At 40.1% G+C, this 25368-nt stretch overlaps 1 protein-coding gene across 8 annotated transcripts in view; it reads right to left on the bottom strand.

Moving 5' to 3' along the window:
- The window catches only part of CELF2 (CUGBP Elav-like family member 2), a 377540-nt gene that overhangs the window by 20004 nt on the left and 332168 nt on the right, over positions 1-25368 (bottom strand). For 6 of the 8 annotated variants that reach the window (XM_051635638.1, XM_051635617.1, XM_051635609.1 and 3 more), the window contains 2 exons: positions 19619-19753; positions 108-239 (listed from right to left, as the gene is read on the bottom strand). In XM_051635638.1, the coding sequence (XP_051491598.1) occupies positions 108-239; positions 19619-19753 (267 nt within the window). The remainder of the gene's footprint in view (positions 1-107; positions 240-19618; positions 19754-25368) is intronic. The other 2 variants (XM_051635627.1, XM_051635653.1) reach the window with 1 other exon arrangement.

Here is a 25368-nt window from a genome sequence, read left to right on the forward strand (position 1 = left end):
CCCTTTTTTGTATACAGATTAAAAAGAATCATATAATTGCTTTACAATTGACAGTTTTGTGTCATGATTATTGGGGAAGGCTGTCCACCACAGCAATAAATACTCACTGTTTACGGTACCTGCTAGTGCATTAATATTATTCAGTCCAACAGTGGCTCCAGCCAATCCTTGGAGAGTACCCAGAGAAGTCAAAGAATTCATGGCCGCACCAGCTGTGGAATTAGCAGTTGATGCAGCCACTGAAAAGAGAAAAAAAAAATGAGGCAAAAATAAGGCTGTATTTTGCTTATTTTAGTTGATTGCAAAGCAGCTTACAGTAATGCTGAGTGAAACAAGAGGGCTACTTGCAAGAAAAAGAAAATGAGACCAATAGACCAACCTTGTTCAAGATATTACTAGTGTGTTTGTTCATGGAAAGTTTTGATAAGCCTTGAACTGCAAAGACTGGATCACAAAATACAGCTTGATCCTATTATTTGCAAACATAATACAGAAACAGTAAGCATGGAATCAGTCACTTTCCTCAGATGTTTGTCAGTCAGCCTAGCACCCCAGGCCGATCAGCTAACCAAGCTGTTGAGATTGTGCCACATCTGAAAATCTATCATTGAAATAAATTAAATAAATAGAATTACTCATTGGAATTTTGTCACACAACAGCTTTCTGCTCTGGGTCCCAAGTGTTATAAGAGAAATTTTAATGATTTAATTATTAAATATTTTTTCATTCTGAGACATGCCACCATGGCTCTCCTCTTGGACACTGTATGAACACAATTTAAACCCTTGAAGTTTACAAACAGAAGAATGACCAGCCAAATACAAAATGTAACTACTGTCCTTTGCATTGCAAGGCTTTCAGCCCAGCCTTTGTACATAACTAGTCATGTATATGCACTCCATAAATAACACTATATGCATCCCCAAAGGCTATGCTAGAGGGGAAGCTGAGTATAAGGCGGAAGAAAGGTCCTTGCTGCTACAATACCAAGGGAATGAGGAAGGTGGATTAGATGAATCTGTCTAAGCTACAAGCTTAGGAAGAGAAAGAGACTCATTCTCTTCACAGGAAAGTAATGAAACACCTTAGAAAGAGCTACCATTTAGGACAGGTTGGAGGAACTAGAAAGGTGTGTTTCACAGAAGGGCCCTGAATAACCACTGTAGATTAAACACTTCACTTGCAGGTAGGTAAAGTTATACCAGATGAATCACACTCATAAAAGCTATAGAAGCAATTAGGTTTTTAGCTTGTCCCCTGAGTCCTACTTTAGTGCATCAATCATAGAGATTTTCTTCCTTTTCCTTTAAAAAGCTGCATTATCTTCTGAAAAGTGAACATTTAATGTCAGAATTTTGTTGATGATTTACCAGAACATCATGTTCATCCCATTGCTTTTTTCCTGCTATTCAACACCTAGATGCAAAATGGCTAAGAACACATTTATCTTGATGCTCTTTCGAGCTCTCAAGCACATCAGATTACTCAGCAAACCCCCGAGGATGCAAAGTCTCTACAGCTGGCAGGATCCAGTAAGGAGAGAAGGAGGAAACTTTTCCACTCTGTGAGCAAACCTTAAAGCTCTATCCTACAAGTAAACCCACCTATACAACCTTAAGAACCACCAAAGACAAGGCTTCACGCTCATGAGGCCTCAAAGAACAAATGACTCTTCTGGTGTGGGTGAGGAGAGATTTCCAGACTTACCCAGCATCTGCAAGGTTAACTTGAATAATTTTATATGCTGCAGATAGAAGCAGCTTTGATTATTCAATCTCTCTGCACAAAGCAATAAGAAGCCAATAATGTCTCTGATTAAAAAAAACAGTAATTAAAACAAACAAGTAAAAAACCCCTTTTGTCAGATAATGTGGGCACCAACAGAGAAGGAAGGAAAAAATCAAAGGGAATTAATGCCAATGAATTCCCTATGACCAACACTGCTCCGTGTTTCTGCTCATGTTCATTAGCAGATCATTTAAATGAAGTATATAAACCCCAGATCTGAAGGATCTGATTGGTTTTGACTGGGCTGAATTCCATCCATTTCTGTTTCAGAGGATTATTACCCTTTTCTCTTGAGGAAACACATATATTTAAGAAATGAGAGAAATGGGGCTAGGAAGCTGCCTGAAAATTACATTAAAGCTCTTGGGGGCAAATAACTCCTGTGAATGAGAGCCACATGCTTACGGATTGTCAACACATCTGTTGGAGAAGGCAAAAAACCCCGATTAAATCCTTCCCTCTTGCACAGTGTGTGTGTTTTGCTGGCTCTTATCATATTCTCTCTGCTCAAACACATGCACCAGGGATGGCCAGTATGAGGCCACTGTCTCTTTTCTTCTTTTATTCGTATTCATTTTCTCTGTTCCATCAAACACAGAGGAGGTGCCTCAGTGATTCTTCCATTTGAAGTTGCAATGCATTATTATCTAGTTTGACTAAATAATGGCTTGGCATATAATCAGCATTTTGTTGTTCTGGCTGCTTCTTCTGCTTAGCAGTGATCTGTCTCACAGCTCTGCTTGGACAATGGTTTTTCCTCTTTGGATTATTATTTACTTAAGGAGAAATAAACTGAAGAAATGGTATGGTTTCCATTATCTTAGTGAACATGGGGTGAACAGAAATTAAGGGAGCTCCTTTTATTGGAGCCCTTGTAAAGGACAGATCCAGCACCTTGCTGGATGAAGTTTCCTGAGAGACTCCACACCAGTTCTCACCGTCTCTTTGACTGAGACCTGCACATATGGAATGAAGACAAAGACACTGATGAGCTAAAATACTATTATAAAGGGACCATAAAAAGTCCGAGATATTGAGAGGTGAAAAATGCTCACAGAATGCTGGATAAAACCAACAGCTGAAACAATGCTATTCCTTGTCCCCCAAAAAATTCAAGCGAGTTGAAACAAAAGAAGGTCCCACAAGATGTGGGAGGAGGCTTAGGCCAGTTGAAAGTTTTTACCTCGTGTGCACCCAGAATATGCTGAAATCCACCTAAAGACATAGACTTCTGGTGTCCTTTTTCCCTAGTTTCTTTCCACTCAAATCTTGGAACATATACTGAACCAAAGGGGAAAAAGAAAAATCACATGCCTTGTGGTAACGGTAGATGACTGCACTACTTTAGGGGAACCTGTATAACTCTCTCGTGTCAGCAAAGCTCTTGGGCTCCACAACTGCTGAGAGTAATGGCAAAGGAAGTATAATTCACTGTCGGAATAGTGTTATTCTATATTTATGGCTTTTAGCTGTCCAGATGACAAAAATAGATTGGATACCTACCGAATTTGTAAATTGGTTTTTACCAGGTTCCCCTGCCACCAAATAAATGAGAAGAAAACATTTCTCAACTCCCTCCATCCTCCACACCAGAACATTGCTGCCCTGAATTGAATCACTTCATAGAGCTGCTTAATAAACAGTAGGCATCTGTCTCCAGGTACTTAGCTTGATGTACGGGGTTGTAGTGCCACTAGGAATTGCTCTCTCTGTGCTACCAGTGCAGCAGCATTTGGTACAGCAGTGAGGAAAATAAAAACACACAAAAAAAGTGCAAATTACTTGGGATTCTGGTGTCACTCTGCATGGCACATCCTCTATCCACAATAGTTGGTGTATTATTTTTCTCTGTATACTCAGAATTTTATTCTTGCCTCCTTGACACCTGTATATGTCAGGGACTCAGTACACTTCTGGGGCAGTATTAAGTGAGTTAGCTAATACTGAAGCTGGGGGAGAGATTCAGCAGACTGGAGCTTTGGTCTGATGAATGCTGGACTGAATATACAATAGTTGGTGAAGAACAGAACTGCCTCTTACCAGCTGCACTGATCATTCCTTCACAATGTTAAGCCCTGGATAAACATCAGAACATGATAGATAAGATTTTGTCTACTCAAAGGAACTTTTCCCTCTCTAGCATCATTGGAGTAAGCTGATGACTCTCTCAAAGAGGCTGTTGCTCAATCAGAGACTGTTGGCAGGAGTTACAGGGTTGAATCCTTTGGCTGCTGTTACAAGAGTTCAGACAAAATGTTCACCATATTCCCCAATGACCTTAAAAATCTATTAAGACGTTAAAATAATATCACAACATTGGATAAAGAGTTCAGTCTAGACTTGAAGTAATAAGAACTTGTTCTGTAACCTGCAGAAAAATCTGCTCTCTTTCCTGTAGGTACACTGTGTGCTGGTCACCTGTTGCATTCTCCATCCAGGCCACATACAGAGACTTTACAGAACACTTTAGCATCTTCAGCCATGAAAAGTGAGGTTAAAAATGTTTATTTTACTATTAGAGACCCTACTGTTTCTTCTCCCAAATTGCTCCTAGCCCCAGTCATTCAATCTTACTGTGCTTCCTCCATCTAAGTGATGAAATTTTAGTTATCAGTTTTGGTCTTTGGTTAATATATATATTTTAACAGAGCTCACTTTGATAGAGAAGACACATTTTCACTGGAGTGGATGCTCTCCACAGTACAGAAATTTGTGTTTAACTAGCAATATTGCATTCACAGAGATTTTTAAAGCTGGAAGGAGCTGGAATTTTCAACTATTCCCCTCAATGCTTTTATTTCTGCCTATAAAAGCACCTTTTAGGTCAGAGATTTTTTTTAACAGAAATCTACACTAGCTATGAGCCATTTCCCTTTTAATTTAAATAACATTTCAACACAATTCACAAAACCTATGCCAACCTAGAAAAACAGCCAGTATTAGCACAGAAACTTTTGGCCATTCTTTTGGCTAGCTTATGTCCACAGAGTCATGATGATTTACATCATTTGGAGTTACCACAGCTCGAAAACTAGATTGAGGATAACAAAATCTAGGAAAGGCAATGATGTGTAAATATTTCTTTGGCTTTGCTGTGCACACTGTGGATGGGATTAATTTCCCCACCTTTGGCAGCCTTATTGTTAGTCTAAGCTAGTCTAGTCAAAACTGTTCTTTTGGAGTGCCTCCGAGGTTTAAAGACTTCCAACTCAAACACCCTGACTTTAGATTTCTATCTCAGTATGGACCGAATTGCTCTCTGGAAGTGCCCCTGTGTCCATGGATGGAGATGGTGAACTCAACACAGGCAGAGATCATTCAGGTAGGAAACTTGTTGCGGGATAGATTCTGCCCTTCCTGTTGGCCACACATCGTTACAAGAAAGCAAGGGATCCGTTTTAACCCTCACACAGAACCAGGGCCAAACCATGCAAGCCCAGGAGTTTGAATGTAAGCACCTCAGTCTGATCTTGGGCTCTGGGAATTGCTGGATGCTGGATTCTGAGTTAATCTGCAGAGAACATGCACTTTTCTGCAAAGCACACTTTGTCAGAGCAAGGAACCAGGTGGCAGGGACTCACACAGCGTTAGGGTATCAGTCCTACAGGCAGGATGGCCTTGCACAAGAGCATGCAGGATGAGCTGAACTATCAGGTCCTATTGATGCCTCACTTCTGCCTCAAACTTCTTGTGCTGACCTGCATAAAACATTCACTACGCTTTTTGCTGCAAGACAGGGATTATTGTGCTTCTTCCCAGTTGCTGGCTTGCCCCTCAGAAAGCCGTATCTGAGAGGCACAGGCATATTTCTGTCATACCTATTTACTTCCCACACCTAAGATCAAGGAGTGCCCTTGATAGGGCCTCTAGGTGTACTGAAGTAAGAAAACCACAGACCCATGTTCATCTGTAATACAGCCTTGGCCAAATCCCCCCCTCTCATGCCTCAGGGACAATTTATACCATGAATCCTCTTCCCCAACAGAGGAGGTCAAATGGAGGTTCCAGGGAGGCTGCCTGAGCACTTGGTGATGAAACAAAGAACTAGATAAACACTCCTCAGTGTTGCACTGAATAAAATTACCTATTCAAATCACCCAAGTACCACTATGATTTAGCAGAGAGATGGTTTGCAGTGTGTAGTTGACCCTATTCTTTCCTTAATTTTTTGGTAAATGTCTAAGTTATAAAGAAGTCCAATGACTTTTCAGCAAAATCATACACCACAGAAAAAAAGGAGTGTCCTGGAAACTCCATACTATATAAGCTAACTTGGCACCATTTAGTGAGTGGTGATACAAAGGCTGTGCTCCATTCCTCTTTGCCTTGTCCTGTTCCCTTCCTCCTCTTCCAGCACTGGCACACTGTCTGGAAATGACACACAGTTGCACTGCAGGTCCAGGACTAAAGTATTAAGAACATCAAAGACACATTTCAAAGATTTTAAGTGAAGTTTCTTTTTGGAAACATTAGTTTGGTTTTAGGGGACGGCTAAAGGAGAGAATGGGAAAAGAAAAGCAAGGGCAACTTCAGCTCTTTGCCTGCATGGAGGATTGCTGTAGATCTTCACCCACCCCATCTATGTGAATAAATATTTCTGGAGCAGAACCAGCTTTCTGGTGCTGCAGGGCTTCAGGGCAGCTCCAAGACCAGCTTAACTAGGCTGGGGCTTTCCACATGGAGATTCATAGCAGTACCTGTGCCAGCCCTGCTGACAGCTTTCCTGCAGTCAGCTCTCTGTTCCCCTCCACAAACTGCCTGTCACTACATGCACGGCACAACAGGAAGCTCAACCTTTACTTTCATATCACCTACCTTCTTATCTGTGTTCTGGTCACATCCTGCTTAGTCAGTTGTAGAGGATGTGCATATGTTAAAAAGCAAACCACACCACTCAGCTGTGAACCGCAACTTTGTTCTTGTTGTTTTACTTAATGGAGAGTTTAAATACCTGTGTTCAAAGTAGTTATTTTGCTCTGGTTAAGACAATAGAGTAGTGCACCAGGGATCAATATTACCCACAAATTTAAGGTTCAGTACCTCTACGACTTTAAGCATGAGAAGTTGCAGAGAAAACATGTTCTCTCTTGGGAGACACTCCTGTCAAAAAACTGCATTGGGGGTTGTCTGAGTCCAGAAGCCTCTTTCTTGTACTGAATTTGGGTGTATTTCTGATTTTTCTGCTGCTTTCCTGAGCTCACTGATTCCAAGGGCTATATCAAATTGATCTGACTTAATCTGCTCCTGACTAAACGGCTGCCATTCAGAGGGACGCAGAGTTGGCCAATAGGAGCCTTGTGAAATTTAACAAGAACAGAAGCCCAGTCCTGCACCTGGGAAAGAATAATCCCTGACAGTGACACAGGATGGGGATGGATGGGCTCTGCTGAAGGTCTGCTGAAAAGGACCTGGAGGGGTCCTCGTGGGAGGTGTCCAAGAGCCTGCAGCATGTCCAGGCAGCAAATAAAGCTGACAGCATCTGGGCTGTTGGAACAGGAAAAGAGCCAGGAGAGTCAGGTGATTTTCCCCTTTACTCAGTGCTACATCCAGACACTACATCCAGATTTGGGCTCTTCATTGCAAGGAGAAAATTGATCAGCTGGAGGGAGTTCAGTGGAAGGCCTATGAGATGGTCAGAGGCTGAAGTGCTCATCCTGTAACAACCTGGACTTGTTCAGACTGGAGAAGACAGGTTCCCAGTACTTTGGGGGATGTCATCAGCCAGACAGAGCAGTCAGTAATGCATGGTGGGAGGATGAGAGGTAAATTGAAACAAGAGAGGTTCAGTTCAGATGTAAGTAAAAGTGTCTGTACTGTGAGGATTGTCAAACACTGGAATGGATTACCCAGATTTGCCAGTACTTGTCCCTGGAGGTTTTCAAGATTTGGATCAAGTTCAGAGAAACCTGATCTCACCTCACACCTGACCCCACAGAGGGCTGGTCTACAGACCTCTTGAGGGACCTTCCAACCTCAATTGGTCTATGAAACTATGAAAAGTAGAATAGTGAAGTGGAAAAGTACAAGTCAGGTAACACTGAGGCAGAGGCAGAATGAAAGCAAGCTAAGAATGAGGATGTGTTGACAGAAAACTGAACAGGGAAAACTGGCTTCTGTCCTTGGATCTGTTTACAGGAATAGGGGTTGACACAGAACACGACACTTAACTTTTGGCTGTGCTTCTGATTCTGGTCTGCCACAATTACTTTGTCTGTAAAATTCCCAGGGCTAGATCTACACCTAACAAAAGGAGGTCTTGACATTGGATAATTCATTGACACTTTAGATTCCTCTTATTTTCCTTTAGATTTAGCAACGTGCAACATCAAACAAAATTATAGAAGAATGGAAAGATATAAATAAAGTATGCAAAGAGAGCAAATGCAGTAAGAAAATAACATATTAATTATTTTAACACTTTGCCATCTCCCCAGTCAGTGACACAAAAAAACTTAGAAGAGTTTGGGACGAAAGGAAAGAAATATTAAGCCCAAAGTAGAAATCTTTAACTTTAGCAAGTTAAATTTAAAATATCTGTTTACCACACAAAATATCTGGTTTAAACAGAATATTTCTTTGTCCCCTTATAAGTACAAGAGGGATAATGAAGCTAAGAGACAACACTGGGTTTAAAGATAATCAGATTAAAGCTTTGTTCCCTGTTTTCTTTCTAAACCCAGTGATGTTTGGAGCAATGTCTTGGAAACTATCTAAATAAAATGAACACCTGGAGGCCTGAATGAAAGACTAAAGACACTGGCCAAAGTTTAGCTGTGTTGGACAAAGTCTGTGCAAAGCTTCTGGCTTTGGTCTGATTTACAACATCTTATTTTGGTTGTGACACTCTCTTAAATAGAGAAGAAAGGCACCCAACTTAGGAGGTTCATATCTAGTGGGGAATCTGGACCAATGATCTGGTGGTAGGTGGGATTCTGGCCAGATCTGATCTTGCATGTTAAGGTCAATCGATTAAGGTCTGTTCTCTGCATGTAGAACTAACAATAACTGGCCACTTTAAAGAGATAGAGGCCCAAAATCTTTCTCCTAAACATACAAATTAAATGGTTCTTATGGAAAAGAGGAGTGATTCAAGTATAGTAATGATGGCGCTTATGAAATGAGGATTATAAACATGGGTGTGGGGGAGAAGTGGGTAAAGTCAATCACATCACCCATGTGACATTGCTCTCAGGAATTTGCAGTTGTGTTTCAGTCTGAAATGAGCACACTCTGTGGGCTCTGACTGCATAAGGAACATTTAAAGGGGAAGAATAATTAAGCGATGACAGAGGCATCATCATTATTAGATAATCACAACCCAGGGGCATTAACAAAAGTTGAGTGTCTCGAATCCCATGGGGTCTAATTATTCTGTGATTATAACCACACCTCCAAGTTTTAATTTATTCTTGTGGAGAATCTGGGGGGAAGGGGAGGGAAGGGGGACATTTTAATATTTTTGTCGAAAGAAGATGCAGTTGGCCTTTCAAAAGGGCTCATCAGTATTCTAATCTAACTAGCATGTGTGATTGGCATTAAATTGTCTGCCCTTTACAGTGATCTCCAGCCAATCCGAGTACTCAGCCTGGCATGAACTGGTGGCCTCCCAGTCACGAACATAACACCAGCATGCACTGGTTCTGTTTCCTGGGGCAGTTTTTGGCAAAGGAGAGGTAGATTTTCCTAGTCTGGGGAGGTTAATTCTCTATAAGATTCACTGATATACACATTGCCACTGGGTGTGGAGAGAGAAGTAAAAACTTGCTCATTTTGTGGTATCTTGGAAGTGCTGTCTGACATGTCAAAAAGGAAGATTCTCGTAAGTTTAAGAGCTCTGCTTGTGCTTGGATAGAATAAAATAAAAGTGACAGATGTACTCCAGGGAAAGAACACCAGAAAAGCAAGAGAGCAAGAAAGAATCAGGGAGAAATGAGAATGACAATATAGAAAGACATGTACTAATACCACAGCCTTTCTCAAGTAAGTCAGTGTCCCTCTACTTCTTCATTACCCACAGGTGAAAAATTCCTACAAAAGATTACCCATATCTTCCCAGGGCACAGGAAAAGAGAAGCAACAGTGAGGAATGAAGGAGGAGGGAGGAGGATAGACTCAACACCTGGTTGCTTCCATGTGTCTGTTTGCATGCACGAGCAAAGGAGGATGGCAGTCTTTCCCCATGGTGACCCTTTTGACCAACCTTTTGGCTGAAGCTGGCTTTCAGAAAAGAGCTTTATATTTTACAAAGTCCTTTGAGTACTTTCACTTACACAAGATAAAAAAGAAAACATGGAAGTTAACCAATTCATTCAAATCCTTTGCATATTGAGAAGAAGCCAAGGATTTCAAGAACTGGAGGCAAACTTCACAGCCATAAATGCAAACTCTTCAGTTGTGCATGGGTCTTTGAGAGCTAAGGAAGCTCTGTGAGCTTGGGACAAGTGAAAATCTGGGTCTCTTATCTTAATCACTTATGTCATTTATATTAACGCCTAATTTGTAATTTTTGACTGTCTTGAAGTTACAGTGTCCACACCAATGACCTTCGACAGCACTGCAAAGATGGAGAAGAAACCAGAGTGTACAAAGGTTCTTCAGATATGCAGACAAACCTATCTACTGACTATTTTTGTAGTTTTCAAGTCTTGTGTTCTGTAAGTTTCCTCCAAACCTATCTGTCCAACAGAAGGTATTTTAGGAAACAAGGTTTTATTGATTTGCCATATTTTTGTGAATCTAGGCTATTGTGTTTAAGGGGCCATTTTTTCCTGTGGCATTACAGAGAAAGAGAGTAAAAAACAAATTAATATTCTGGGGCAAATCCACACTGATGCTTCTGTTTTGTTGAAATATCTTGCCCAGTGAAAACCATCCACCCATCCACCCCTAGTGTAAACTACAAGTCATCTATCCTGTTTCAGTACTGGGCCTGCAACATATTGTGCACTCTCCCCAGCAGACCACAATGATTAATCACTTTTGGGTTTGGGTGGGAAGTACTTTAAGGAGAGGCCTGGGAATACAATAACAGGTCACAGTGGACTGGCTTGGGTTAATCTTGGGTTAAACAGTGTCCATTAGATACTTCCCTTGGGTTAATCTTGGGTTAAACAGTGTCCATTAGATACTTCCAATTATAACTCAAACTGAAACCAACCAAATTGAAACCTCAAAATATGAAGAAAACAGAAAATAAGTACTGAACATTTACAACTCTGTTTTACCCAGTGGACCAAGGGCTGTGTCTTGTCTTCATCGAAGCACCCCTGAGTTCACATCAAAACTGGAGTTCTACAGGGAACTTCCAGCTGTGCCCTCATGTGTATCACTCTTATCTCACAATCTGGAGTGAGCTGTTATTCAGGGACTTGTAGCCTGGCCCTGAAATGACCACCATGTGGAGTCACTTCAGCATGCAACCACTTCTAAATCACTTTCCAAATTATTTCTGATCTAGAATCAATAAGGCTCTACTTGAGGCCAGGATCTCTTCACTATGAGGGTGGTGAGACACTGGGAAGTTGAGGATGCCCCATCCCTGTAACTGTTCAAGGGCAGGTTGGATGTGGCTCTGAGCAACCTGGTCTAGTGGGAGGTGTCCCTGCCCATGCAGGGGGGTTCGATCTACAGGATCTTTAAGGTCCCATCCAATCCAAACCATTTTACGATTCCATAATCTGTCTTAAAAGCAGGTAAATAATCCTTAGGAAGTGTTTGTCTTTCCATTGCTGCAATATGTGCCTAGATGATTTGTTTACTTCAGACACATAGAGTCCTATTTATGGTATTTTAGAACAGAGATGAGATAAACTATTGAAAATTTGAGTCTGTAGATAAAGGAGTTATGAGTCCAGAAAGTGCATGAATAATAATTTCCATGGAAAAAGGGATTTTTAGTGGGGTGTGCAAGCACAACCCCGTTGTGACAGCACACCACAAGATATAGTCCTTCACCTCTGTCAGCTGTGGAGCTTGAGGATTATCTTTGTCTCATGTAAAATTACTAAACCAGGTCCTTTGCAGACCATTTGGAAAGCCATATGCAATTCAATGTGCCACTGGTTCTTCTCATTCATGCTGCATATTTTTGTTCTGCAAACAGCACAGGCAAAGGCTGTTTAGTTTCTTTGGTTTTAAACTCAAGCAGTTGTTGGAGATATTTTTGTTTGGCCAACACATAAATTGAGTTGGCAGCTCCATATTCAAACAGCTAACTCCTTTCAGACAATGCTGAAACAATTAGGTTAAAGACATTAATAAACTCTAATTCCCATTATGTTCCACAATTTATCCTGCTTTAGGAAAACAGACCATAGGTATCCATGGGCACATGCACAGCTCAGTGGAGTTGAAGAAGCAGTGTTGGCAGTAGCAAAACTTAAATAGTTGAAAGCTCCTTGAAGTGTGTGAATTTTGCTAAGAATGACATTATTTCCTGAATATTATGAACTCCAGCATTTCTGGGCTTAGAACTTCTTTTAAGGTATATGGCATACAAGCTCACTTATCTACCTGTGTAGCCAAGCTGATAGTATCATGTTTCTTTAGTCGAAAACAACCCTGAATAAACTTGAAATACTGCTTCCAACAGAAAGAAAAATAGCCTTTTTACAATCTGGGATTCTTGTGGCTTCAAACAGGCATTAAGAGTGGGACAGAGAGACACTCTGAATATATAATGTATTATAAAGTGTTATTTGTAGACTGCAAGCAAAGTAAATCCTTAAATGTGCTAAAGCAATGGATTTAATACTTTAGGAAGGTGATAATGTACTAATGTTTAAAAATCAAACATGTCTCCTGTTGAATTAGATCCTACTAATCCATGGTTTAATAATGTACACTGTTTCCTAAAAAAAAAAAATCCCCAAAATTAACTAGCACAATGCTTCACTGAAAAATATGCACGTTTCTACCCTTCAGCATACAACTTTGGTATTTATGCAGTACTGAGGAAGGAGTTGGAGATTTCTGTGCCAAAAAAATCATAAATTGATATTGTTGATTCTAAAAAAGAGGCATGGAGCTCTTGCAAAATGTCTCTTTCTGCAGCTGTCGTGCAGCCTCACCCACTCATTCAGTGACAGGTTCTGCCCACCCTCAGATCAGTCATTTAGTAACTGAACTTCCCCAAGACCCTCTGTGCTGAATTGATGCACACCTGGTCAGAAACCAATTTTCGAGGAGAATATACAAAGACTTGTTACAACTTAAGGGGCAAACGTGCAAACAGGTCATTCCAGATAATTGATGGCCTGTCTCTTGCCGTCGGCGTCCTCCAGGTTATTGCTGGCTTGTTTTTCCAAATGGGCAGACCAGGGAGAGAGACAGGAATGTTCCAGGGAGGCTCAGCACCCTTCACCTCTCCTTTTACTCTGCTGGGAGTCTAGGAGAATTTTAGTCACAATTTCTACTCTTTTCTCTTTAGTAATTTATGACACTTTGAAGCATCATTAAAAATACAAATGTAGGTCAAAAATACAGGCCCAGTTGCCTATTTTTGGCCCCAGCTTGTGTTTGGATGCCTGCTTAAGGGTGACCTAATTATCAGATGGGCTTAGTACTGATCTATTTCTCCAACAAGTAGCACGATCTCTGGGCACTAAGAGCAGTCAAAACCAATTCACTTATTTTGGAGTGTAATCACAGACTTGCAAACTTAACACTACTTAACACTACATGGTAAGCCCAGCTGACACACAACAATTCAGAAATAGACCTCTCCCATCACAAACCTCCTTGTACTATGCAGTCAAGTGACAGGCACAGGGTGGTGGCCATGCTCAGGCAGGATCTTCTTCTATGGCTTCCTTGCAAATACATACTTTTCAAAAGTTGGTGCTGAGATCAGGCTTAAGGCATTGTACTGCTCTGTGCTCAGAGCACCATGACAATGATGCTAATACTGTAACTAGATTTAAATATAAAATTGAAAATCATACACTTGGGTTGTATAAGCACCCATCCAGGGTATGTGTACTGTATGCATACTGTATTTATAAACCTTTATTTAAGATACATATCTATCAATTCTATCTTTATCCTAAAAATAATAAACATCATAATAGGGAAGTCTCCTGTGTACTGCAAAACTAATAAAGCTTATTTTAAAATGATTTTATGATAATGGAATCTGTATTAATTCCACATGAAATGGTACAAAAATAATCAATTTGTTCTACAGCATGCAGAGTGCCAGCCTGCATTTTAAACCGATCTTTTTTCAACACAAAACATCTACCTCAATTCACTCTTTAGCAAACTGTCAGACCTTCCTACACACCTACTGCTAGGGTTATTTTTGGATCATCCTGGAAGCAAATCACAGCTATCTCAGTGGGTGTACTGGCCTCTAACAAAATGTCACGGTGGCAACTTGCACCACTGATTGGAGAAAAACGTATTGTACTGAAGCGAACAAAAAGAGAATCTGCTAAGAATGATTATTTGAACATTCTTCACTGCTTCTCAGCTGAAGCATCTTGTAAGTTCTATAAAATCTCTAACGTTTCAACAATTGTGTTCACAACATGAATACCTTCAAATAACAAAGACAATCCTCATGCTATGTTAGGGGGTAGAGAAAATAATGAACCACAGACACTAACTGTAAGTTACAATTCTCTGCTTTTAGCAGGGGGAAAGAATGAATTAATTCTTACAGGACAGGCACTGTTAGCTGGGTTTTTTTCTCTTTTTCAGTTTATTCTACACTTCACAGATTTTCTTTTTTGGGCTTGTTATTCTTCAGTGTCAGCATCTGCCTGAAAACGAGTATTTTTAGACTTTTGTGCTTAGGAGAGCTTTTTTTCAACATAAGAGTTAATGGCTGAATTCTGATACAATGTGGCAAAAGCTGGGCTGAAATTTAAGAGGTCGTTAAAGAAAAAAGTCTTTCTTTCTACACTGATAGTATTTTTTTTGCAGAAAGATTTCTTCTTAGGTTTACACAGCAGATAAAACTTGACAAGCTTTTTTATTTTTTACCAAAGCATGAGTAGCCAGTTCAGCTGTGTGAATAAATAATAGTTTAGAGAATCAAATAATCATGAAAGTGTCATGGAAAATCAAGGCTCCTAAGTCTGAAACTGAATCAGCTTCTGCTTTAGCAATTCTATCCCCCCACAACTCAGAAGTTATATTGTGTATGTTTATGCAGATAAATTTGGATTTATAATTAGATATTTTGTCTCTTCATTTGCACATAGAAGGGCTTTGCTACTGGATACAGAAAAAAACATTCCTACATGAATTTTAAGAAACAAAACTGAAATGAGCTCACAGAGGCTGTAGAATATCCATCCTTGGAGATACTAAAACCTTGACTGGCCATGGCCTTCACCAGCCTGGTTTGAGTGGTCCTGCTACTAGCAGGAGCCTAGAGCAGAGACCTTGGGGAGCGTCTACCAACCTATGTGATTCTGTGACTCTAAAGTTATGGCATTAAACAATAAAAAACTGTGCAGTGATGGAGAAAGGCAAGATGACACAGTACGCTGGTGTCTGAAACCCAACTTCCATATTCTTCCTGTGAGCACAAAACATTATTCTGGCATTGCTTAACATCAGTTCATAAAAAGATCAGGAGCTCTTGACACCAGGAATTTTTTTACAGTGCTGGATCAACCTTGTACCTCTCAGGACAGTCAGAACATCATTATCCTTGGGAAAACTAGGGGAGCAGGTCAACTGAATCAAATTAAATGCCAAACAGTCTTAGAGGCAGATACTCTGACCCTGAGCTTGTGTAACCCTCCTTGACATCCACCTCCAGGTCTGCCCACCACCCATTGAACTAACCATAAATCCACGCAGGCTCCAGAGCAGCAACCTCCCTGCAAGCTCTTTGCTAGTTGATCAATTTGCAGGAAGTGGCAAGGACAGCCTCTGGAGGCCAGGACAAGGTTCCTGACACTCAGATGAGATTCATCCTGCCTAAATTGAGAAATTTACAGTGTTGACACCTACACCTGAGGAAGTTGCTCCAAAACCCCTTCCCAGTTAATGGGAAATGCAAACTTTCATGGCTTAACTGAAAGAGTTGAGACAAACTGGCTCAGATAACCTGGAGTCAGGTAAAAGCTACTCCAGCCCAAATCCATCTTTTAGAAAATACTACAGGTACCTGCCTTTAAAACACGAAAGGATCCTAAGTGAGTGAAATGAAAAGAAAGTGAAGAATTAATTAACTAAATAGAAGTGATTAAAGTAAATAAAGGAAACAATTATCACATCAAAATAAAAGACAAGAAAGATGATTAAATGAGTCTTCAAAAGACCCATGAGAAACTCATGAAAGACATAATATGCATTTACCTGGTCTTTATTCTTTCACGATTTAATTTTCATTTTTGTTCACTACCATCTGATAATAGCAAAAAACAGTTACTTTAACCATGGGCAATTTAAACCATTTTAATTTTTTTCCAGGGCCAAGAGACAAAAGAACCTATTTATTGCCTGAGGGGATTTTTACTAAAATGAAAGTTTAATCTGTCATGTTTTTTTAAGCAAAGGCTTTTAAAAAATCATTTCTAACAATGCTGTAGGGAGAGACTTCCATGGGTATGCAAAATTGAAATTATAAATTTACAATTATAAAGAAATTAATAGTTTGGGGGATTGCATTGTCTCTCTTCTTTCTGAATGAATACTGTTTCAAGCTTAAGGGAAAGTATTTAGCACATGGAGGGAAATAAGTGTCCTTAGACTCTCTCGCGGTCAAAGCTGTTTAGTAAGAACCTATAAGAGAAAGATCATTGGAGTTTATTTTATTTGGAAATATGGGATCCTAGGAAGCTTGAAGAAGGAGTTTCATGCAGACTGAAAGGTTACTATTAGATGCTATTTTTTTGTTTCCCTTCATGTTGAATGTGTTGGAATTAGAAGCCAGCAGCAAAACTTGACATCTTCAAATATGCCCTGCTTGGTTCCTCACTTCCAGGTCTGTTATTCTGCGTTGCCAACACATCAAAGTCAGGCTGAGCACCATCTCCTCCATAATAGTTTGATGCACTGAAAGGTTGCTAAACCTTATCTATGTAAAACTCAGCTGTAAGATGAATTTTAACCAAAGTAACCATCTTTTGGGGCTCTTATGACATGTGTCTACAAAGGACAGAACAAGAGCTCTTGGTTAAAGATTGATTCAGGAGAGATCTTCAGGAGAGATACAGTTATAGATGGGTAGAAACATGGATATAACTTATGTGGCTGCCATGGTTTAAGGCATATTAGAAGTACCTGCTCATGCTCATCCCTGTTCCATACAGTATTTTGACTTTAATAGCATCAAGACAATGATTAAATTTAAGTCTGTACCTTTGCACTCTTCTAAATTTGGGCAGTTTTCTGAACTGAGAAATATTAATTTAGTGCATTATCTGGAGAGACACAAACATTTTTCCTGGCCTTAGTGCAGGCTTTGAAATCAGACAAAATAATTTACACTTTTGACACACAACAAACTGAAGTGTTCTATTAAAAGAAAACTAGGCCAAAAAAATACCCTCAAGGCCTCCAAATATGCACACATTGAAAGGCAGATTTAAATGTTTTCTGCTAACATATTCCAAGTTTTAATGGAAATACTGTGAGCTACTATGAAAAGCTTTATCGAAATAAATTCATTTTCCATAGAGCAGAGAAGAACCACTGAAGATATTATTCAGGTTTACAAAATATTTAATAGGGTGGAGAATGTGGAACCAGATAAGAAAGGTTAAACTGAAGGACATTTTAACAAGGCTTGATTTTAGGTTGGTTGTGCACCATAAACAGGTTAATGGACCTAGTAGATAAAGACTTTGACATACCAAGCTCTCTAATATTAGGAACACTTGTGTACTCTTACTCTCTGTAAGAGTTTCAAAACCAGTTGTCATTCTGAACATCCTATTTCAAAGGCTAAATCTCCAGATTTTTTGAAAACAACACAATGTGTTAGACAAAATCATTAATCTCTGGAAAAAACTTGGATCTTCTCTATGAAACCACCTGGGCAATACTAATCTCTAGTTATCCCAAAGCAGTATCTGCCCAGCCCAAGTGAAGCACCTTTCTAACCACTTGCCTCTGCAGACTTGCACATCAGATGAAACCTCCTTCCAGGTACTCAAGGAGTCTCAAGACCACAAGTCAGCCAGACTGGATAGGAATATTACATTTGGGAAGGAGAAAGAGAAATGTGGATCTTAAGGATGAATCTGAGTCCTGTGCTAACATGGCAGGACAAAGAGCATGACAGAAACATGCTGCTGCCTGAGGTTCTGGTGCCACATTGCTGCAGAGCAGCAACAACAAGGGAAGCTTATTTCCAGCCCCTCTGCACCACAGTGCAGCATGTTGAGTTGTCCTGAGAAGTCAGTATGGCCCAGGAAATGCTGAGCATGCTTTGGGAGGAGAGGCTACTCAGACATTTACGAGCTAAACTGCAGAGATACCACAGAGCATGCATGAAATGCAACATTTCTGCTTCTATAAATGGGTGACATTTAGACAGGAGTAGCACAGAAGCACTGCACTGAGACCAGCCTTTTGCAAAGCATTAAGCCCCAGCTCCAAGATGGAGAGAAGAGATTGCTCAGGTTTAAAAACCAGCAAACCAAAATTATTTCAACCCAACCTGCTTTTCAGAGATGTTGCCAATGAGTATAATTTTTAGGTTGAGATGAGGCTCACACCAGAAACAGGGAAATGCTGAATAAACTTTGCATTTAGCCAAGCTGCCTTCCATTTGACCTCTCTCCCAAACAAACAATAAAAGCATAATATAAGAGGAAGTGTTGGCCAGCTTTAACACCCACCACCACACTCGGTCCCAGTTCTATTGTGCAGTGAAGACTGTTTTCCTCACTGATGAGCTTCAACCGTCTGCCATGAATTACTTTTTCATGGGGAATAAATACACACTTAAACAAGATGAAACACAAATGTTCTTTAGTGGTGTCTAAAATAATACGAATGCTTTTTAGAACAGCAATAAACACACTTCATGATGCAAATAATTATACCCTGCAGCCTTTATGGAAAGATAAGTGGCCAGATTCTTGACTCAGCTACATCACTGTAAATTCAGAGAAACTACACTGAATTAACATCTCTCTCTGTGGATTCTGGAGATGCTGGAGTGTTACTGAACTCTGGATTTACCCTGATTTCTCTCTACAGTTTTGCAGACATCCAACATGCATGACTGAAAGTCTATGTGGTGTTATCCTGTCCTTTACTCCCCCATAATCAGTCTGCTACTTAGTATAATGAAATAAGAATCTGTATTACTTGTGCATCTGATATCACTTCCATAACACTATTATCAGTTAGGACCAGAAGAAGGCTTAACTGAGTCTACAGCGAGGAAAAGAGAAGGGAAAAAGAGAGAAGAACTTAACAAAAACTCATGATGGGTGGAGGCAATACACGCATTATGTGCTGGGAGTCAAAGATCTGGCACTTGAGGTTTAAAAAGAACCACCTCAGCTGATCTTTCTGTAGAATTGGCTCACGTCCTGAGCTCTTTCTGGAAAGTGTAATTTAGCTGATTTTTCCCACGCAATTGAAATTTTCATGTAGAGTTTTGTAATACGGATCTGATAGGCTTTAATTGCCCCTGAAATGAATATGGAAAGGTGAACATGCCCACACTGGACAATTTAAAAAACATCAGCTATTTACTTAAAAATAACAGCAACAAAAAACCATTCAGCTATTAAAATCTAGAAATGATAAAGCACCGAACTACTCAGCCACAACATCCAATTGATTGTTTTAACTACCATCCTCCCATGTATTGTCATTTTTGTATTTTGAAAGCAAGTGCTCCGCTCTTACCAGGACTTGTGAGGGCTCCCAGAGCACCAGTCGTTGTGGAGAGAGGGTTTGCATTGGTGGTGGTAGCTGAGGTTTGGGCGGCGGCTGCTGCGGCTGCTAGAGTTGCCAAATTCTGTAACTGTAAAGCGTTCATGCCTGCATGGAGAAACAACAGGGTTAATTGAAAGGTTAATTAAACAATAGGTTAATTAAAAATTTGAAAAGAAATATGAAGAAAAGTTATTTTCAACAGACACAGAGCTTTGGATGCACTTGCCAAGAGATTAAATTCTCCTCTTCATTCCCAAGACATCTACAATCTGGGTTTCACCTCTTACAGCTCCTGAATTGCATCTCTCACTTCTCCACCTTGGAGCTGAGAGAATACAGCACAGGCACCAGCCTACAGTTCAGGAAAATTAAACCTGGTTTGTGCCTCTTCTATAAGGGCAGCATAGAATAGTAATTTAAACTCTGTGTGAGGCCCAGGCACAATACTGTTTCCTGGCACAACAGGGGGGGTAAAGAATATAATTAATGTTTAAAACACATCCAGACAGGGCCATAAAATTGGGATAAATACAATTTGTTTCCTGTCTCTCCTCTGAATGTATGATGTGAGAGAGACTGTTCAGATGGCAGTGAGCAATCACCCTCTTTGGTTTGGACACGAGGGAGATCTGTACGTGTTGATTGAGCCAAGAGAACTGACAAAGTGCATAAACCCAAAAGACTAAAAGAGTTTTATTACCTTCTTGAAGTCCTGATAACATAAGTACACAAGAAAGGTTAGGAGGTAGGAAGAGCAATATCTTTTTTAGACCAAGTGATAGAGCTGGGAAGACTTGCATTGAGTTTTGGAGAACACTCAAGAAGAGCCTGAGTACCTGGAAACTTTTTCTGATTGTTAGTTTGTCTAAAAAGAGATATTGCTTCTCCCTGCACACTTTGTTTCCCAAACCAAGAAAACTTAAAAACAGAAGATGAAAAAAACCAAACAAAACAGGTTTAAAAATAATACTCTCTGTAAGTATGTTTGAGAAGAAAAAAAAAAAAATTGGAGAGAGAACTTTCAAACACCTGTTGCAGCCTCAGGTTGGTACAATCACTGAGCCCCACAGAGATATTCTTACTGTTCCAGCTTTAGGTACTGTAAGGTGAGCCTTGATCTAAGCATCTACTTGTGAATAAACCCCACATTTAAATACGGCATGTTTCAACAGGCAGGTCAGGTCTCAGGTGAGCACACAGCTTGGCTGAGGCTCTAATGCCTGTGCCTCAGTCAAATGGCCAGAGTCAGCTCAGGCGATGATGCTTTTGAAAATGTGACACAATCACAATGTTAGGAGTAGGGTTTTAGTTGATTCAAGATCTACCACTTTGCAGTCTGGAATCTGCACAATACACTTGAAGAAATTATGTGTCAAAAATAGCTCTTTCAGGGCTTCTTTTTAAAGCCTAATGACCACCTTAAAAAAATGAGGCTTCTCTCAAACCCCCACCATCCCTAACTATTTTGCAAGGAGCGATGAAGCTACTCTACTCACAAGTTATTATTAACCTAGACAATCAGGTGTAACTACTAAATAACATAATCACGGATCATTGTTGCAATTTGGTCAGTCTTCTAAACCAGCTCTCACAAAGTTTAAGTGCTTAAAATACAAAGATGATGCTGAAATAGCAAAACTGCACCTTAATTACAGGGACATTTTTTAAATACTAAAGAATTAGATTTTGGGTAACCCAAATGAATAGAATAAAACTGCTTAAAACTTCTCAGATCTTGAACAAAGTAATCTGCTAAATCTGGAAAAGCTGACTGAATATTGCAAAAAACTTACATTTTTACTATCAGTCTAAAATAAAGGTTTGGAAGCAGAATCATACTAACAAATACATTCCTGTAAGGAAACTCATAACTGTTTCCAAATCCTATCTGTTGTTTAATTTGAGAAGCTTTCAGTCAAAATGTACAATTTAGATAGAAATTCATATAGGATAATTTGTAGAGGTAATTTCAATTTTTTAAAAAAATTATTCAGTTGACCTACTTGCTTGCCTCAGGTGCAAATTATTATTTTTTTAATTTTGTAATTAAAAAATCCTCTTTCTTTGACAGTAAGACTGCAGATTATTTTGAATGGAATTTTAGGTATGGAGAAGACTTAGTTGGGGTCCAGCTGTCTGCAAACAAAGCAGGCAGTGGTTCTCAAAATGAGATCTAGAATTCATTTTAATTCTGGACTGATGTTTTCAGTCCTCAAATTTAATTTTACTTCCCCTTTCATAAGAAGTATAAGTAATTCAGCAAAGAATATCCAGTAAACACTGCTGGTCTTCACTGAGGCAATATTTCATGCCATTCTGAAACAGATTTGGGAAAGCAGTGGGTTGCTCTCCACCATGGCAGCATGGTTTTCTGTCACCCACTGGTTAGTTATTCTTCAGAAGGATCAGTTATAATCAGCTTATATTTCTTCTGTGGGGAGGTTTCCACTTTGGACTTTTAATCAGAACACATGATAGGATTAAATAATAGTGAACAAATGCAGAATGGTACTCGAGGAGAGACTACAAAACAGCTTCCCCTCAGTGAAATCCCACATGCTCCCAGAAAATGCATGGTCATTTTTACAAACTTCAGTTTAGAAGGAAATGTGTTTTGAAGCAACTTAATGCTGCTTTTTCTATCACATTTTACATGCACGGCCTTGCCCACACATGCAAGGCTGCAGAAGGCTCTGGAGCAGGGAGGGCTGGAAGCTGGAGGGCAGCATGCATGCACTGTACGGCGCTCAAGGAAAAGTGCAGCAGGTGAAACAAGGTCAACAGGCAGAGGGACAAACAACTGCTCTCCCTGGGCTCATGACCTACTCTCATGCCTGTGTGGACACAAAACAAACACCAGCACTGCCTCATCCCACAAAAACATTTTTCATGGGACACTTCTTGTGAAAGCACAAGAAGAACCCATCAACTTCACAAAAAAAAATCAATGCCAAAAAAAGATTAAGGAACAAGAGCCAGGCAGTGACGAAGTCATCTCCCCACCCAAGTCTGTTTTACTGTAGAGGTGACTAAAAGACACTGGCCACGAACCAGCTCTGCAGATGTTATAGGGTGTCAGCTTCAGTGCCTTCAGAAAAAAAGACTGCTCACTGCTGTCACACATGTGTAAGAGCAGGACAGCAGAGCCCCAGTGAACTGAGCACCCGAATGTGACTGTCAGCAAGGGCTGGTGGCACACACCGCCGTCCAGCACTGTCTAGAGCTGGTTGTGTCAACAGGTTTATCACTTAATATGCATTCTCTTTGGGATCCTCTGTCTGCTCAAACATAAAAAAATAAGTCCTGTCATCACTGTTTCACATTCCCCAGGCATTTTACCATCTCTGCTCCCTCTTTACTGGTTTCTCCCGTCAACTTGTCAAATGCGTCAACATCCCACTCGCCAGGACAAACGTGGAGGAGGGAAAGCAAACGCTCTCAAGTCCCAGGCCCAGAAAGCACTTTGCTTTCAAATGGGGATTTTTGGTTCAATTGAACTTCAGCCAAGGTATAGTTCTGTGGGACTAATCTGCTCTCTCATTCTCTCCCCTTTCACACACTGCCTTCACACATTTCGCATCCTACAGCTTTTTCAAAACGGTCCCAAATCCCGCAACAGAGCTGGACCACAAACGAGGAGATTGTTTTTATTTCAAAGTGCTGCTCACTCAGCAAATGCGCCTCTCTCTGAAGAAATGCAAATCGCTTAACGCTGAAGAACAGCCTCTTAGGCAGAGCTGCACATAAAAAATGAAAATCCCCCTGTAGGGGGAAAAAAACAACTTCTGGGTAAGGAATAACTCTTGATCTTCCTGATGGAGACAATGTTGGGAATTAAAGGGAAATGATTAAAAAAACCCAGAATCACAATACAGTTTGATTCCCTTTTTAATAACATGTATTTACCAGTGTGCTATCAGCTTGGCAAATATTCAAGATTGCGAGGAAATTCAACTTTCATTTTGTTATTTGGCAGATTAAAAAAACAATTAAATTATGTACAAAACAGATGCACAGTGTGCCTTGCTTGAAACCTAAGATTTTTTTAAAAAAATTATTTATAAGGATAAGGGCATGAAAATTTAATTTAATGTTCACCTTAGGTAATTTTGTGTCTTATTGTTCACAGCAATTACCATAAATCTACATATCAATAAGCGAGAACAGATGTCAGTTGTTACAAGTGCTTGCCAATCAGGCCTGTTAAAAAGTGACAGATGGATGGTGATAGAACATTCTCATAAGGCCTATTAGCACATTCGCAGGAAATTTCTGTAGTGCTGCACAGTCACAGATGCAGTTCTGTGAAAACACGGGGAAATTTGAGAGCACGAGATTTCCATTTTACAACTTCTCGTGCTGCCTCCGACACAAACTTTCATACAATGAAGCAATTTGCCTCAGCTTCTCTCCTGTGATAACTGTAAATTTGGAATTACTGGGCATTTGTAGAGGAGGCAACAGAGCCACGAGCTGTTCCTGAAGACTTCTTAGGCCTCAACAGCTCTTGGGTTTCTGAAACCATAATAAAATCATATTAGGAAACAATTGAGATTTGTTTGCTGAACAAATTCCTAAAAAAGGATGGCACTGGCTGCATTTTACTGATAATACATGCATGGAGAATATCAATGTCAATGGTGATTGCCAGTTCCCACTAACTTGACTTCCTTTCCTTTGGAAATTTTAACCTTCCCAATTATTAGGATTTATTCCTTCTGACATAAATCCTGACTGCACCTTGAAAACTGTGGATTACAGTGAAATTTAACATCTCCAGGCCAGAAAGCAACTGTTTGCTAACACTGATGTCAGCCCTTCCAGCTGTTAAAAAGGGGTAAAGGCTTCACAGCCTGTGTCTGAAAGAGTATGATGTTATTCCAGCAATACTCAAAGTATTAAAAAGGACAGGAGACCTGAGCACTACCTCCATCAAACCATATATACTCTGCACCTACGTTTAGAAAAGCTGCTTTTCTGAACAGTGCCTAAGGTATGCTGACCATTTAGTGTTTGATTTAGGAAAGCCCTTAGAACAACTGTGAAGTCCATATTTCATTCCGCTCTGTTTTTTTAAGAGTACATGCACAAATCTGAAACTGAATGTTAGAATTGACTAGTTGACTCATGTAAGATTTCAGCACTTTCTCCAGTTATGCTCTACATGGCAAGAAGTGTGATTTTTCTCAATTGAAGCTTCCCCCAGGTCTATCAGGAAAGATTCATCTGATCTAACTTTATCTGAATAAAAGTTACTTGCCCAGGCTCTTGTTATAGTCAAAGAAGAGAGAGTGAGAAGATGGTTCACCTGATCCTAAAATAGATGGATTAACCCCAACCCTTGGTAGGATGAATTGCAGCCTGTGAGTGACTCCCTCTTCATTGACATTGCAGGGAGACTGGATGCCTCATTTCCAAATTTCAGTGGGATGTATTCCACCAGCAATGGAACCAAGGCAATAAAGAGTGCCTCTCCTTTTCAATGTTTATAGAAAGCCCAGCAGAGCTTCAGATCTTGTGCCCAGACTCAGCCAAACTTCCACATTGTGCACTTTTACCACCTGAATAAGCATGTCTTGTAAACTGCCAAGTATTGGGTTTCCTTTCAAGGTGCTTCTCCTCATCCTGTGAGCAGAAGCAATATGTGGATGGAGAACAGCCTCACTTGCTTCAAACTCCAAACAACTCTAAATGGAGTTGTATAATTTACTAGCAAAAAA

This window comes from Apus apus, chromosome 1, assembly GCF_020740795.1.
Source record: "Apus apus isolate bApuApu2 chromosome 1, bApuApu2.pri.cur, whole genome shotgun sequence".
Taxonomy (NCBI): Eukaryota; Metazoa; Chordata; class Aves; order Apodiformes; family Apodidae; genus Apus; species Apus apus.